Raw genomic sequence first — 17,462 nt, forward strand, 5'->3', positions numbered from 1 at the left:
GAATTTTTTTTCTAGAAGGAATGGATTTGCTGGGTCATAAAGTACAGGTGTACATGTCTGTGGATTCAACCTATCTGGAATGGAAAATATTTGAGGAGAGGGTTGACTTACAATGAATAAGTACAGATTTTTTTCTTTGTACCGAAACAATACAGTCTAACAACTATGTGCATAGCATGTACATTTTACTTGATATCATAAGTTATCTAGAGGTAAAGAAAAGTATCCTAGAGAATGTGCACAGGTTAGATGCAAACACTGTGCCATTTTATGCTAAAGACATACTTAGATTTTTGTATGCTCCAGGGTCCTAGGGCAGTCCCCTATGGATGATGTAGGTGGACCAGTCCCCTATGGATTATATAGGGAATACCACTTATGAATCATCGTTCTATTAATATTGTCAAGAGCTCCCAGTTTACTAGTTCCTAGCAATATACAATGTGCACTTTCCTGAACAGTGGACTTGTACCTACAGCATGGCCTCAGTGCAGCACAGCCTGTGTGGTCACTCTGAAGGAGGCTACTGTCATCATCCTTCATGGGCCCCTTGGGGTTTCATCCCAAAGCTTTGCTGTTAATGTTCAGTGGTGCTCAGAGAAAAAGCTCAGGAGAGGGCCTGAGGGAGCTGCCATAGCATCTCTCCTCCCTCAGCGTTTGCCCACAGTGTCATGCTTTTTGATATGGGTCACAGAGCTGGTTTCTCCTTATAGCTTCTTTTGCATTCTCCTAGTTACTAAAACAAGTGTGAATCTTTCGTACATCTGAGGCACCGGAGTTTCTCCTTTAGGGAATGTGCACCCATGCCTTTACTGCTTTAACTCATTTGCAGGAATTACAGACTCAAGATACTAGTGATTTGTATAAGCCATGGAGAATATTCTCACACACACTGTGTGTGCGTGCGTGTGTGTGTGTGTGTGTGTGTGTGTGTGTGTGTGTGTGTGTGTGTGTGAAAAAGCTAAATGTTGATACTGTCCCTCTTCTGCATTTTGTTCTCCTCATTTATTGAGTCAGGGAAATTGCTGCAGCTAGAATTTATCTAAACCAGTGAGCTCTGGGAATCCTGTCTCTGTCCCAGCAGCACTGGGGTTACAGAGCTGTGCCTAGCTTTTATGTGGGTGTGCAGTCCAAACCCAGGTCTTGATTCTTGCAGAGTCATCACTTTACCCACTGAACTCCCAAGAGTGTGTTTTCTTATGTTTTACTACCTGTGTAACTGAAGGCTTGTTTACAAATAAACAAAACACTCATAATACAACCTATGGCTAAATGTAGCTTTTTTTTTTTTATAGATGCATGCATTTCATTTAATGTGTGAGTGTTTGGCCTACATGTATGTATGTGTGCTGTATGCAGGCTTCGTGCTCCCAGAAGTCATAAGAGGGCACTGGATCCCCTGGAACTGGACAGATGGATGTTTGTGAACCATCATGTGGGTGCTGGGAATTAAACTTGGGTAGTCTGCAAGAGCAACAGGTGCTCATTACCTCTGAGCTCCTCAAATGTAATTTAAAAGGCTTATTAATGGGATCTATTTTTAAATTGTCCTTAAGGTCTATAAAAAGGCGCCATTTTACATTTAAATGGCAAATCCACATGATTTATTCAGTATTCTGTGATGTTTAGGTGGCACCTCTGTTACCTTTTCTACCACTGTCTTCGGTGTGTTTTAAAGCTTATTTCCACCACATTCTTCACTTTCTTCTACATGATCTTACACTTGTTGATCTGATTACACTATACAGTATAATACAGTGTCATAAAGTATAATAAGAAAGAAATATTTTGATAGAAGTCAGCCACTGCCTCCTCTTTCTCCCTCTCTTCCTCTTTTCTTTGCAAGGCTGGGGGTGGAACACAGGCCCTCACACATGGGCATCGGGCACTCTACCACTGAGCTACAACCCCACCCAGAGAATTCATTCCTAATGGCCAGAAGAATTACTAGCTAAGAGTACTCCTAAAATTAGTGCTTTTTTCCTGCTCATTTTGGAAATACTTGTTGATGATGATGATGATGATGATAATTCCTTTGGTAAGAAGATATGCATAGTCATTGGAAAGTTTAGTAAAAAACAGAAAAGATAAAAAAACAAGTAGAAGTCACTCCAAATGCTCCCACCCAGAAGTCACTGTTTGAGCCCACTGCTTACTGCAGAGGACTCACTAGCTTGTCCACTCCCAGGCCACTGTCTGAAGGTAGCTGCAAAGGTGTGTCACACCAGGTGACACCCCAGCAGGTCTTTAGGGTGCTTCAAGGAGAAACCTTGAAGAGTCCAACTTGACTCAAGGTCTCAGTCTGTGCTCAGGGTCCAGCTGGACTCAAGGACAACCAGCTGTGTTTAAAATTTTCCACTACCCCTCCCCAACTAAAAAAGTTCCTAAACGCCCCCATGACTGCTTCAACTAATCTTTTCCATAGATCAACTTGCCCCTCCACCCATTACCCAACCATGAAATGCCAAGGCTTGTAACTCCCTGCTTACAACATGTCTGCCCAAATGTCAACCAATCACATACTGTAAAACTTATTTCTTTGTCTAAAACCTATAAAAGGCTCATGCGTCTGTCTGCTTCTCAGGGTCTGAAGCCTGAAAGAGCTCGATAGACCCCGTCGTTTTGGCTCAATAAATTCCTATGTGTTTGCATCGACAACAGACTCCATCTCTTAGTGGGGACTCTGGGAATAGACTAGAGATCTCTCTAGAGGTCTCAGTCTTATAGTATATAGACAGCTTTTTATAAGTACTACACTTCTTCCTGAAACAAGCCAGGCATGTGAGTGAGACCCACACTCAAATCCCAGAACTCAGGAGATGGGAGTAGGAGGAACACCAGGTTAAAGCCAACCAAGGCTACATAGTGTCTAAAAACAAAAGAAAATACCACTATTGATTCCCTTTATAAACGTGTCTGTAACGGTTCCATTAATAATAGCCAGTGCTTAATTAATCTGTGCATGTGCTGATATTATTTTCTTTTACACTGGCCCTTGTAGGCTCCTTCATATCCTCTCAGGTTCTCATTTTTATTATTATAAAGTTTGGGATTTCTTGTTTATCTTGCCATAAAGAACTTTTTATTAAGTAGAGGGAAATATTATTCCTTGTGGTGAAATGCTCATAGTATCTTCACAACTATTGTTCTACAAAACCTTTTTGGTTTTGCAGGAATTTTAAACTCCTGTGCAAAGAACACAAAGGGTCCCCACCCTCCCTGCAGCTATCAGTGCCTTTGGTTTTTAACACTGCTGTGTGATTTACCTTGGGCCTGCTCAGGTTGTAAATAAGTTTCCCAACTCTGCATGTGGGGAACACAGTGTTTGAGTCTGAGCACCGTGCTCTGCTCTCTTCTGTCTGCACAGGTTACTATAACAACAGCACAAAGGTGGCTGTCAAGACCCTCAAGCCGGGCACCATGTCTGTGCAGGCATTCCTGGAAGAGGCCAACCTAATGAAGACCCTGCAGCATGACAAGCTGGTGCGACTCTATGCCGTGGTCACCAAGGAAGAGCCCATCTACATCATCACTGAGTTCATGGCCAAGGGTGAGTGGCATCCAGAGTCCATACCCCCGAAAGGAGCCAGGCCCCAAAGCAAAGTGTTCAAGTGTTCAGCGAGAACTCAGTTGTAATGTGAGGTCAGAAAGTAAGAGAAAGGGGACATTTTCATAAGCATAGTCTGAGGACAGCATTTTCTCTACATACTTAAAATATGAGCAGTTATAATTCTAGGACTGCTTTTTTTCTTTAGCATTATTTAAGTTTCTGAGTGTTTCTTTATATTGTTAATATAGAGTCTGGGGATGTGGCTTAGTTGGAGAGCTTCCATAGTGTACAAATTTGGTTTGTTTGTTTTTTTAACCCATGTAGGTTAAGTCCCTGTGTTGTGGAATCCCTGAAGGAGAGGTTATGAGCAGCCATTTCCCCTTCAGTTGGCCCTTTTTCAGGATGGCTTTCAATTGCAGTTCTTATTTTTTTTTTTTCACCTTCGGTCTGGTAGAGATACTGACAAACTCTCATGTGGCTTTTTTCCATAAGTCTTTGGAAGAGTGAAAGGAATGATGGGAAGAAAGCAACATGAGCAGTAATCCTTAGTTAATAATTGCTCATCACAGCCAGTACATTAGCAGTTGTTTTCAATGCTGGAGATTGCAGCCAAGTTCTCACTCACAGTAGACACGTACTCTAGCACGGAGAGATGAAAAGTCCTACTAGCCAACAGATTAGAAGCATGGGTGTGACATATGTTTAACTCAGAATCTATTAATAATTACTGTTCAGAGTAGCATTTACTCAAAGTATCCCCCCTCCCCAGAAGAGGATATGTGTTGCTTAGTGTATGTTTCACTTTTTCCAAGGCTGGGAATGTGTGTTCTGATTGAGCCATGTCCCCAGCCTCAAGGATATTGTTAAAAATATAAACAACATGATATGGCTTTGGTTACTCTAACTGAGGAACCATACTCTGGCCCAGGTGCTTGTGATTTTATAAATACTGTTGAATTAACTAATGCTATTTTAACCATAAATACAGGCATGGAGTTTCCTTATAGCAATAATGCTTAGTGAGCTCTTATCATCTAGCAGTGTTCAAGGACTAGGTGCTGTTCCGTGACTCTGTGTCATGGGTGATGTAGGGCAGTGTCTGCTGAGCACTTACTGCCTGCCAAGGCCCATATTGTATACCTTAAGTGCCCTTGCTTCCATCAATACAAAAACTCCTATAGAGCTATGGGGCCTACTTTGCAAGGACTTGACGATAAGGAATCCAAGGCTGTCTGTGAAGTTGGTGCTTGTAGTTCGAAGGGAAAAGGGGGCCTTATAGATATGAAACCAGCGGAAGTAGGAGGGGCTGCTGTCAGCACTGTATTTAGTCAACTAACTTGTGTCCAGTGCAGCTGCTCTCCCACAGCCTTCGGCTCCTTCCGTACCTTTTTCTGGAATAGATCAGAGCAGGCTTAGCCTGATGCCTGCAAGGGAAAGGCCTTCCATGAAGCCTCCTGTCTTTCTGTCCCAGGCAAGCTCACTAGTGATCAGGCAGCTGTGGAATGCTAACACGCTGGCAAGCTCTCTGAAACATGGTTTCACATACCTGTAGAGAAGAGATGCCACCCGTCTGCCTCTCTCCCTTGAGCGCATCCAGTCAAGAGTAACAGACTGGAAGGGACGGTGTTTGGCCAAGCTGCAGGAAAGGTTTTGTAAGCATCCAGAGCTGCTAAGCCTATCAGTTAATGGGGTCTTCTCCTTAAAAATCCCCAGAATTTTGAGCATGCTGAAGAAGCACTCCACCCTTGAGCTCCACCACAAGATTTTTTTTTTACACTCGTGTATTTGAGTTGCATTGACCTGTCATTCCTCTGTCCTCAGGCAGCTTGCTGGATTTCCTCAAAAGTGATGAAGGTGGCAAGGTGATCCTCCCAAAGCTCATTGACTTTTCAGCGCAGGTAAGTAATAGAAGGCCTGGTGCTCTCTTCCCAGGGTGAACAGGCTCCCCTTGAGTTCTCCCAGAGTACAGTGTGTGTGTGTGTGTGTGTGTGTGTGTGTGTGTGTGTGTGTGTGTGCATGCCTGTGTGATTCTGGGTATGTGTCTGTCTGTCTGTCTGTCTGTCTCCGGACATGCTGGCACACACATCACATTCTGTAAAGCAGATCAACCTCTTTATATAATTCACAGAACTGGTGCCCAGAATTTTGGAGAGGCAAGTTCGTATCATGTAAACGCAGCTGCTCTTAAGCCATGCATATGCTTAATCAAATTGTGACTCTACTATACCATATACAAATTGTGACAAATTGTGAAGTCCTTGGTATTCTTAAAGAGAGACCTGTATTTCCTGCCTGCTCTTCCTCTTCTTGCTCCTTATTGGATGTCTCATTAGGACTCTGAGATGCACTCATTTGTAATGTTCCCAGTAATAACCCAAGAGTTGCCTATTTATTTTGTTGGAGTCTCTTACTTTCTGAAATGTGTCTATAAGCAAAGGAAATTACCTAGAAACCAAGCAATGTGCCTAATGCAGCAAGGAAGTGTGCATTTAAGGAGAGGAGAGTAAGGCAGAGGAGCCAGGGGCCCTTCCTTATTAACCATCCTTAGCTCCTCTCCTGGCCCTGGCTCTAGGGTACCATTGCAGTGCTCTATACATTCAGGACCTCAATATGAAGACTGCTGCCATGCATAAAAAGGCACATGGCTGGGTGCAGCTGTGGGTCTCACAAAGCTAGCAGAACAGGAAGCAGAGAAAGCGGAAGTCTGATAAATGTGTATCACACGGAGCACAGATAAAGACGCTCTCTGCTTTAGTGAGTGTGGATTTCCTACTAGGCCAGAGATTAGAGGACCACAGTAAAGGTTGGTCACATGTGGCCTAAGGCCTACACAGACCCTCACTGGCTGAGGGTCAGACATTATACACAGCAGGGTGTGTGCTGTATCTAAAGCATGTCTTTCTCTTTGTGTGTGGGTATTGGGCTTTGTACATCTTATTTGATAAAACACTATTTTGTTGTCATTGAAATTTCTGAGGTCCACGTCTGGGCGTCAGGGGCTACCATATAAATGGTAATTTTTTTCAGACTTATAAATTTATAAGACAAATGAATGGTTGCTTTCTGGGCCCTTGTAGCTTGCAGGCATGCTCACAGAACCTGCTCTAACTGTGGCTATGCAACTGGACACCAGGCCAATTTAGGGGACTCTTCCTTCCATCTCTCCCTTCCTCCTTCTTCCCTTCCTTCCTTATTTACTTCCTTCCTCCTGTCATCCTCTCTCCCTCCCTCCTTCTCTCATCTCTCCCTTCATTTCTTCATAGATTGAGCCCCGGGGACCTTGCACATATGAAGCCTGTGTCTGTCACTCAGCCGCGCCCCAGCCCACTTTGTTTTCTTCATAACTAAGCTCTAGCTCCTTTTAAGTTCATATTTGTTCGGACAGGAGCCTCACCCAGACTCTTTCCCTTGGGTGTAGCTGGTGAGAGCACCTGTTGTCCTTCCATCATTATTACACATTCTATTCACTTGTGGCTTTTCCTGCTGTAACTGGGGTGGTGGGCTCACTGGTCTGAAGTCGCATCCCTCAACCATTGACTTCCACCATGTCCCTGATACCACTGTGATGCCCTGGGGTCTGTTTATGTTGTCGTTACCCAATGAGCTGTCTCCTCTTTTATGTATTTCTCTTAAAGTCTTCATGCCTATCAAGCCGCTAGGTAACTTTGCCTATTTCTGTGGTGAATCACATGATAACAGTGAATATTAATAAGACTAACCCAAGCTGATAGCTGGTAGCCAGATACTCAGAGAATCCACCCCGTGTCCTATATTCTTTTCTCCAGCATATATCTTAGGGTGGAAATCAGATCAATCCACTTTGTATTATTCGAGGCCTAACTTAATCACCTAGTAGGGTATATAATATGTCATTGGTCACTCTGTCCCATTACTGTTGTCATATGAGGCCAAGTGTGGAAAAAATTAGTGTTCACCACAGATCCCACTCTGGTCCGTGGCAAAGTTTGATTATCGGGACTGGGATGCTAACAACCATAGCCTCAGAAGAACAAGGAAAAGTATGAGGATCAGAGTTATGGCTTCCCAGGACCTACTTCTCTGCTTTTTCCTCCCCACCCTCCTTGAGTGTCCAGTTGAGACAGGAAATCCATGGTGCACGTGGCCACCTCCCAGTTCATGTGAGAGCTGATTTCGTTACTTCCCGGCTCAGGAAAGCTCTGAAAAGTCTCACGGGGCCTAAGTATAAGCCATGCTCTTCAGCCAGTCCACTCAGCCTGTGTACCTCCCGCTCACCGGGTAGAGATGAAGGAATAGTGAAAGAACAGATTTCCTCACAGCTTTTCTCCTTGCACTTGAAGAAGCAGTTTTGTGCTTTTCTTTGCTGAGGGAGGAAAGTGATGCCTTAGGAGGAGTTTGACATTTCTGATTGGCCTAAGTTCCCGATGATAGACCTGACATACTTGGCAGGAGAAGAGGTTAAAATTAGTCAGGAACGTCTTGGGGGTAGAACCAATGCAGAACAGCATAACAGCTGGTGCTTGCCTCATCCTCTGAAACAGAAGAAACACTGCTACCACTTTGGTAAATGGCACTGTAGGTAGCATTAATGATGTAGAAGACATTGGCTTAAGAGCCAAGAAGCAAGCTTCTCCCTGGAAATGCTCTCTCCAAGGCCCAGTGCTTCTCACCTGTAGGATGACACTCAGGTGAGGTGTCCCACAGGCTTAGCTCTACTATTCCATGACACAGAAAATCCTTTTCTACTAAGACTATATGTCACTCTGATATACTTAATGATTTTGATGTTCTAAACAAAGGGCCATAAATATATCATTTTAGTAGCCAGACTCAGGCATGACAATGGTGTCTTTTCAAAATTAAGAAAATTGGAATTGATAAAAACAATTATGCCTATTTATAATACACAGTTTGATCATTGTTGTTTCTGAGACAGAGTCTCGCTCTTTAGCCCAGGCTGGCCTCCAATGCAACATCATTCTGTCACTGCCTTGAAAAGTGCTGGGGTTACAAATAGGTGCTACGTCCCCAGTTCAATGTGGCTTTTTTAAAAAATTAACACATTTTTATTGTGTGTACATGTTTGTGCACTCTCATACATGTAAAGATCAAAGGACAATCTGTAGGGGTCTATTCTCTCCTTCGGTCATGTGGGGTCCCAGCATCAACCTCAAATCACCAAGGTTGGCAGAAGCACCGTAACCTGCAGAGCCACTTCAGTGACCAGTGAGCTGCCCAGTAAGTTACTGCCAACTGCTGCCACCCTGCTTGACTTCAGAACACTAGAGTTCATTCCATAAATTTTACTGCAATTTGATCCGATTTCTCTGTATCCATTTTGAATAATGACTTTCATTCAAAAATCATTTTAAGCATGTGACTTTACCCTTGGGGCCATGAAAACATAGAAAATGGGCAAGTGAAACTGGGGCCAATGTCAGAATCACAAAACTGGATTCTATGCAGTTTTCTACCCAGGGGTGGGAAGTGGGGATAGAAAAACAACAACAACACTTAGCTGTCAGTTTAAAATAGTATAAAACAGGAACTCTGGGGTTTTTGTGTTTTCGGGTAGGGAGGTTAGCACAGTTAGGCAGAGGGACTGTGGTCATAGACTAAAGATGAGGCAGAGGAGTGGCCAGAGGAACCTTGTCTTGTTTTCTTTGGGTTTTTTGATGTTTTATTTTTAGGGCTTGCTGTGTGTGTGTGTGTGTGTGTGTGTGTGTGTGTGTGCGCGCGAGCATGCACGCGCACATACATAATTTTGTGTATATATACATATATGTGTGTATACATATATACGCATATATGTATGTATGTATGCATATATATGTACACACACACACACACACACACACACACACACACACATTATTTATTTTTGAGAATGAGCCTCACTCTTTACCCTCAAGCCGACCTCAAGCTTTCAGTCCTCCTGCTTCTGCTTGCCGGTGCTGGGTTACAGGTGTGTGATAGCACAGCTGCCTTTATTGTTTACACCTGCTTAGAAAGCTTCCTAGCCCCAGCAAAAGCCTGTGAGTCAGATCAGCCTCGAGTCGTGATACTGTTTTGTCTAGGAATGACAGTGTCTAGTTTGTATTACGGTAAGTCACAAGCCAGCTTCCTCTTTGGGAACTTGTCATGGTGGCCTACAGGGCTAGATTACGTGGAGTGGCTTAGGGCCAGTGAGGGTCGTTACCAGAAATCACATTCAAAGCAGAGGAAAAAGCGCTTTAAAAGAAGCCACTTTGTCAACCCTGGAAAAGCCTTTCTTAGGCTCTACGTGTGCTCTTTGTACCTTGTCCACATGTCTCCCTCCTCTCTTTCACACACGGCATGCAGGGAGCACAGCCTGGCTCCTTTCTAGGAATGGGATGAGCAAGGCACTCTCTGTGTGTGGGATGCAAATGAGTAGCAATTGAAGACAGGCTTCGGCACCAGGAACGTAGCCAGGGCTGGCTGGTTAAGCATCTTCTTACATTGCTCTCAGAGCACTATGGGTGGGGATGATGGGGTAGGAGAGCTGGCTGTGGCAACGGGATCAGTCCATCAGCCTGGGAAAGGCTGCAGCAGACTGCAGAAGTGAGCCTTGACTACAGGAGGAAGTTAGTGCCAAGAAAAGAGGACAAGAGGGGGCAAGTGGGGCATGGGGTGAAACGAGACAGGCCAGTGAGCAGGACATGGGTGTCCAGAGAACCTGCAAGTGTCAGTCAGAGAGTTAAGAGGGGGAACAGTGCACTGTTTTGTAGATAACTCTAGTTTAAAGCTGAATCAGGAGTTTTGCTCTTTTAGTTAATATTCTGCCACTTAGTGATGAACAGATGGTGCTTGCAGCCACTGTATCATCTATGTACAGTCTCCATAGCACACGCAAACCAGTAGTGAAATCTCTTTTCACTAAGATTTTACTGTGTTGTTGCCATTTTTGTTTTTCCTTTAAAACTGCACCAGGTTCAATTCCCAGCAACCACATGGTGGTTTACAACCACCTGTAATGTGATCTGATGCTCTCTTCTGGCCTATAGGTGTACATGCAGGCAAACACTGTATACATAATAATAAATAAATAAATCTTTTTTTTTTAAACTGCACCAGGAAAGGTGGGTTGGAAAGGGAATGAGGGTTTGCTCTGCATTCCAGAACATATCCTTAAATGCTTCATTCTGAAGCAGTCCACCCGCCACCTCCATCTCCTCCAAAACCAAGAAGCACTTCGGTCAGCGTGACGTAGCTAATCCTGTACTTGGACACAACTGTAGACACGTGGATTCCTGGTGACACCACAACAGCACTGAGTTCCTGGGGCATGAACTCATGGCTGGCTGCTCTGGGCATGATAGCACCTGACTGAATTCTGCAGCAGGGATGTGCTGTCAAATCTGACCTTGACATGTTGGATACAAAATTGGTTAGAAAGGAGCATCATCTGTGGTTTAGACGTGACTTGAGTGTGCCCCCCCCCCAAGGGCCCATGTGGAGTGAGTGTGGCTGTGTTTGGAGATTTTGAAGGTATGGTTGCTTTAAAGGAATGATTCTCCTGGAGAACCGCAAGACCGGCCCCTCCCTCCCCTCTGCTTTCCATGTGCCATGGTGACTAGTACCTGAAAGAACTGCTTAAAAAAGAAAAGGGAAAAGGGTCATCTTGGTTTACTTTGGTTCGTGATTCCAGATGTTTCAGTTTGTGGTCAGCTTGCTCTATTGCTGTGGGCCTGTAGTGAGGGAAAACACCATGTTGTGAAGAGCATCTGTGAGAACAAACTAGCTTACTTTACACTTGCCAGGAGGCAGAGAGAGAGAGAGAGAGGAAGAGGAAGGGTCCTAGTATACCTTTCAAACATCCCTGGTAACATGTACGCAGGCCACACCTGCTAAGGTTTCTCTCATCTTCCAATAGTGCGCTCCATGTCCATTGTGAATTCAGGGCTGGGGACTTGGCTCAATGGTGGGACATTTGCCTGCTGTACACCAAGTGTTAGGTTCCATCCCTAGTTCTGTGAGGAAAAAAAAACACACTTAATTCACAAATGGTTAATCCATCTATCATTCCTCATGGTCCGTTTATCTCTCAGTAGCACCACCAACTAAAGACTAAGGCTTTAACATACATGAGTTTTGTTAGAGGTCAGGAGGACCCCAGCCAGTTCTGGCACTATGCTGTGAGCTAAATGGGCCTTTCTTTCCTTAAAATTACCTTGCCTCCAGTGTTTTATGATAGTGATAGAATGCTGAGTACTTCAGGAAGAGCCTCAGTCTGGGGGAGCAGTAATACATGAAGAACATGCTCAATTGTCTGCACTGAGCATCCTGGGCACTGGAGTAGCAATAAGGGATGGAATGCTGTGAGCACCAGCTCCGGGCATCCTAGGTTTCAGGTGCTTTGCTGTGGGGTCTAGGTCATGGAAGATGGGTGAAGCCGAAGAGGTCTGGGAGGTCAGACTGCAGACACATCTAAATGGGCTTTCAGGAGAATGTGTGAAAAGATAGGGGATGATCCTGGGCAGCATCCCAGGGATGGTGCTGGGAGAGCGGGTGTAAAGGGCATGCTAGCTTCTGTGGAGCAGGCAAGGCCACAGAGCCAGCTACCCACCCGTGCAGGTCGGATTTACTGAGAACAAAGAAACTTACATATCATTTTGGGCCAAAAGCACCGTTGGAGAACTTGGCTAGACTCTTCTCAGCACACTGGTTTTCGGGGAAAAGCCACACTGCCTGGTTCCTTCCCCCATCCCTAGGCTTCCTTCCTCCTTCTAGTTTCTGCCAGACTCTTCTTCCTAGTCTTTCCCTTCTCCCTCTTCTCCCCTTGGCCCTTCCCAGGCCACTCCCCACACCACACTTCCAGAAAAGAGCTTACTTTCTGTTTGCACACAGAGGGAACTGTATAGTTTTTATTCCTTTTTAAAGTAGGCTTGTATTAAATCTTTTCTTAGGAAGGCAAAAATGGAAATGAGATTACACAGAGAGTGATATTTTAGTTATTGGTATTTTAAAAAAAAATGGTGGCTTTTGTAGAAAAGTGCTTTTTTTCCTTCACCTCAGAACATCATGGGCTTCAAAACATTTGTGCAAGTAGCTTTTGCAAAGTACAGGAAAGTGGAGCCAGTAAAAGCAGCCTTCACACCAATTCAATGACCATTGGATTTAACTGTTCATCCTGATGTCATCTGTTCCTGGAGACATTCTCTTGGATTTCCTTGAGGTATAGGCAGTGTGTGGGTGGGAAGCATTCCTTAATTCTGCATCTGGTGAGTTCTTTCTGGACTCCACTAGCATTCCTGAGGCAACCATCTGTCCCACAGCACTTGGGGAGCTGCTCAGGACACCTAGACTTACCACAAGAATCTGCCTATTTCTTTCTCTGCTCATACCCTCTGCCTGTAGGATCATTTTTAGTTTGTGCATTTGAGAATGTCTGGCATTTGTCTTCAAATATTTGAGGGGATTGGGATGCTGATTAGCCTGATTTTAATCATTACACACTACATGCATACAATGAACGATTACATCATACCTACAAATAAATACAGCTGTGTGCATTAAGAAAAAAAAAAATAAAACAACGAGGTACCCAGTTGCAGTTGTGTCCGTTTATATTGCTCTGATTGAGCACCATAAACAGAAGCAACCTGGGAAGAGATTATTCCATTTTCTGCTTCCAAGCACACTTGTGGTCTCCATCACTGAGGAACATCAGAGCAAGAACTCAAGGCAAGAGCCTGGAGGCAGAAAAAGAAGCAGAGGCCATGGAGGAACCGTGCTTCTTAGATTACTCCCTGTGGCTTGCTCAGCCTGCTTTCTTATACACCCCAGGACCATCCACACAGTTAAAAATCAAATCAGAATAAGACAGTTCAACAATATTAGAAGTCCAATGTTTGACATCTGGTACCAACTCTCAATCTCCTGGGCTCTGAGGGACCTAGGATTGCTCTGGCACTGGCCTCTGCAGCACGCACACCTTGTCTTGTAGGCTCAAGCCAGATCCACTCCACAGCTGCTGCTGTCATTGGTAGTCATCCCACGCTACTGGCATCTCCAAAATATTGGGGTCTCCACTGCATCTGGGCTGCACCAACACCAATAGCCTCTCCTGGGCTCTCTTTGGGAACTCTGACCCTGCCGCATAGTGCCAAGCCTCAACTCCTTTCCTTCAAGCCTGGGGCATCTGCTTCTAGGAACCTGGATGCAGGAGCTAATGCAGAACTTGTGGAGGGATGCTGCTTGTTGGCTTGCTCGATCTGGGTTTTTTGTTTTTGTTTGTTTCTTTGTTTTTGTTTTGTTTTGTTTTACACTCCAGAACCACCCATTGAGGAGTGACACCACCAACAGTGGCTGGTCCCTCTTACATCAGTCACTCATTTTAAAAAGGCCCCCACAGGCTTGCTCACAGGACAATCCAATGAAGACCCACACTTCTTCAATTCAGGTTCTTTCTTTCCAAATGACTCCGGCCTGTGCCAAGTTGACATAAAGACTGGCCAGCAGCCATGAATTTCAGACAGGGACTTGGTTCCCATAAGCTCTTCCTCCTGTCTCCTCAGCTTCCTTTTTTTTTCCAAGTTGCACTGCGTTTGCAGGCCAGCTACAGGGTTTCTCATCTCCCGCCTTTCCCCTCTCCTCCTCTTCCTCCCTTCTCTCTACCTCTCTTATTCTTGGGTCTTTAAAAAATGGCGGTAAAATGGGGCCTCAAAACCAGCTTGGGATATAAAGCACTTGCCACACATGCAGGAAGAATGAGTTCAAAGCACCCAAACCCAGGTAAAGCTGGGGTGGAGACTGAAAATCCCTGGACACTCATCAGTCAAGCGGCCATCAAGAGAGACCCTTTCTCTACCAAAGTGGAAGGCAAGGGCGCCTGAGGTTTCCCTTTGACCTCTACATGTGTTCTATGGCATGTCCATGCCCTGCCCCCATACATGCCAGATGTGTGGTTAAGATATTCACAACCTCAAATGCACCAGTTTAACCATATTTAGTGCTGTCTGGAGCACTCAGTCCATTACTGTTGTTGCAAAACCCAGAGGATTTCCAGAGCCCTCCTTCTTCCCCAGCCAAAATACTGCACCCACCAATGCCAGCTCCCCGTCGCCTGCCTCTACCACCCTGGCAATCCCCTTCTGTTACCCTCTGCTACCCATCTTTCTGAGGCTGGCTGTTGTATGGCTCTCACCACCTGGATGGCGTTCATCGCTGGCAACTGCCCTCAGTGGGTTCCAGCCAGACCTAGAGCCCCATGCGTCAACAGCACCCTCCTCCCTCGGCTCGGCAGCTCACAACTGCTCTCCTGCCTCCGTGCCTTGCCCAGATTTCCTTCCTAGGAGCTATTGTCCTTTGCCTTGTTCTTATACTCTTGTTGCCACCATGTCTTCTCACCTAAGCCATTTCTCCTCAGAGCCTGCCTGCGCCATGATGCTTTTCTGTAGTCACCTCCAAGCATTTCTTTCTCAGCATGTACAGTTCATGTTTCAACGAGTTCTTGATGGGTTTTGTTTTGTTTTGTTTTGGTTTTTCGAGACAGGGTTTCTCTGTGTAGCCTTGTCCTGGACTCGTACTGTAGACCAGGCTGGCCTCAAACTCACAGGATCCACCTGCCTCTGCCTCTCAAGTGCTGGGATTAAAGGTGTGCACCACCGCCCGCCTGGTCTTGTTGAAGTTTTTATCATCAGTATGTAGCAATAGAGCCTTGAATAAGAGAGCGGGTGCTGAGTAAAATCCTGCTGAATCGTTTTCTTGACCCTTAAAGCGGAGCACACCTCTCTTGCTTTGCGAAGCTCTGAACTAGTGACAGGAAGAAAGCCCCGTCATCTGGAAGGTCGACAGAGTCTCAGTGTGAACAAAGAATTTTCACTTTCCTCTTCTTCTGTTTATTTACCTGCACAAAACCTGCCTAATTGGTCAAACAAATATGAGAGAAGGAGGAAGTGGAATAAGAGGATCTGGGCTGTCAGGGAAAACAAAGAGTGGCTTTGTTTTGCATTCCTTGTGGCATAAAGAGCACCAGGAAGAATGAGAAATTATAAACGAGCTGTTTGAAATTGTAGCGCGGTGGGGAAGAGCGCACAATGGAACAGGTGTTTTCCCTCTTGTCGGGGCCTTTCCCGGCCTGGCCCTTGGTAATGAGCGCCACCTTGATTCTGGAATTGACATGGCGTAGGCACCCGTCTCTACAGAATTACGATTTGTAGTCGGTAGAAAATTTTCCAGCTGCTTCTCTTGGTAGTTTTAACCATTTCCTGGGTCATGCTCTATGTTTTGGAACCAACTTCTTATTCCTTTAAGATATCTTTACTGGTATAAAAGTGTTTCTTACCGTGTGTGTGTGTGTGTGTGTGTGTGTGTGTGTGTACATTCCTACATTGATTGTAGACCCTCTTCATCCCCAGACCCTCAATTCCCTTGAAGCCATCGCTGTCAGACTCTGCTTGCTGTAGTAGTCCTGGGGGCCCCGGACGGATGCTTCCCTCACTGTGACACAGAGCTCTAGCTCACTGGCTGGCTCCAACCTGCCATTGTTCCCAGCAATCCTCACCTTCAAACGAAAGCCTGTTTCTTGACTTCTTTCTCTCCAGCACTCTGTCTTGTCTCTTCTGCGCGTCATAGTGCTCCATTGTACCTTTACCGCGCACTGTCTCTAAGGGTTCGAGCTTAGCATCACTCCAGCTCTTCTTGTCACTCACATCTTGTTTCCACACCTCTTCCATCCTCATCTTCCCCTCTTTCTGGTGTTGCACACACACCCTGTCATACCTTCCTGGTTCCTAGCCTTCGGCAGAGCGAGCTCTTCACCTCGTTGAACCTTAACTTCAGTTACGTACTAATGTGACCACTGGCTTTTTGCACTTCTGATTCAGGACCGCTCATCTGGGATGGGGGGAGGGAATGGCCATGGGGTCTGTGGGGGGGGAGGCGGGGAGGGGGCGGGGGGGGGGCATACTGGGGGGTGTCGGGTGGTGGGGGGTCCCACAACAGGTTCCAAACTGATACCCTTTCACCAAGTCCTGGGCAACAATGTTTCTCCTTCCTGTGTACACTGCCCACCCCACTCCGAGCTCTCAGTGGACCACCTGACTGGACCTTTCCCTGAGAGCCACATCCTTCAGCCTCTGCCTGACTTGATACACTGTTGATACTCACTGCGCCTGAGCCCCAGCCCCCCCCCCACGTCGTTTCCAGACATAGTTCTCAACGTTCTGCATTTTGTCTTGTTCTTCCTTCCTGTGACGCTGACATAGCAGAGCCTCCCAGTTTCCCCTTCCTCTCCAGCCGCTTCTGCCTTACGCCTTCTTCCCTTACAGCAAACGGCATGCAGGGCTGTACCCACCTTTCTGCTGAATGCAGCATCAACATAGCTGAGGCAGTTCTTAGGTCATCAGCTACCCCCAGGACACTGACTGCACCCCAGCTCCTCCCTTTCACCTCACTTGCCATCTTCCAAGCATTTAAATGTGGAATGTTCCAGAATCCAAGCCTGCTATCTCCTCTTTCTCTACAGTCATCTCCTTGGTGATCCTATGGTAAACCACTGCACTCCTGGGGCAACTGCTCAGGTTCAAATCACGGGATTTTATCCTCTGTTTTTACCAGAGTCAAAAATGTGAAATAACGATATCAGAAGGGCTGGGTTGCTCTATGGCCCTGAGAAAGAATCTTGCCTTGCCTCTTTCACTTTCTGGTGGCTCTTGGCACTCCTGGTTCGAGGCAGGGTATGTGAGCCCTGCCCACCCACCCCCACCCCCCCATTCCCCTCCCCGGTCTTTGCCAGGCCTTCTCTTCAGGAGAAGCAAAGCTTCCCTCTGTTGTTTTCTTAAATGGCCACCAGGCATTAGACACGGGGTCTATCCTGAGCCTAGGATGGCATTTCATCTCAAGATCTTTAATTTATTAACTCTCCAAAGGTTCTATTTACAACAGTGGCAGCTGCTTCTTAACTGTAATT

The 17,462-nt window shown here is 45.7% G+C and overlaps 1 protein-coding gene and 1 long non-coding RNA gene across 6 annotated transcripts in view; one reads left to right on the forward strand and one right to left on the reverse strand.

The window, feature by feature from the left end:
- LYN (LYN proto-oncogene, Src family tyrosine kinase) overlaps window positions 1–17,462 on the forward strand; it is a 119,314-nt gene that overhangs the window by 73,615 nt on the left and 28,237 nt on the right. For all 5 annotated transcript variants that reach the window (XM_084799815.1, XM_084799813.1, XM_084799814.1 and 2 more), the window contains 2 exons: window positions 3,368–3,550; window positions 5,372–5,448. In XM_084799815.1, coding sequence (XP_084655941.1) covers window positions 3,368–3,550; window positions 5,372–5,448 — 260 coding nt within the window. The remainder of the gene's footprint in view (window positions 1–3,367; window positions 3,551–5,371; window positions 5,449–17,462) is intronic.
- On the reverse strand, window positions 10,630–16,383 carry LOC311600017. The gene is made up of 3 exons (XR_014780114.1): window positions 16,056–16,383; window positions 11,357–11,520; window positions 10,630–11,238 (listed from the first exon to the last, which is right to left on the reverse strand). It is a non-coding gene; the product is annotated as an uncharacterized lncRNA (long non-coding RNA).

The sequence above is a fragment of the Acomys minous genome (assembly GCF_964271855.1).
Source record: "Acomys minous genome assembly, chromosome: 1".
NCBI lineage: Eukaryota > Metazoa > Chordata > Mammalia > Rodentia > Muridae > Acomys > Acomys minous.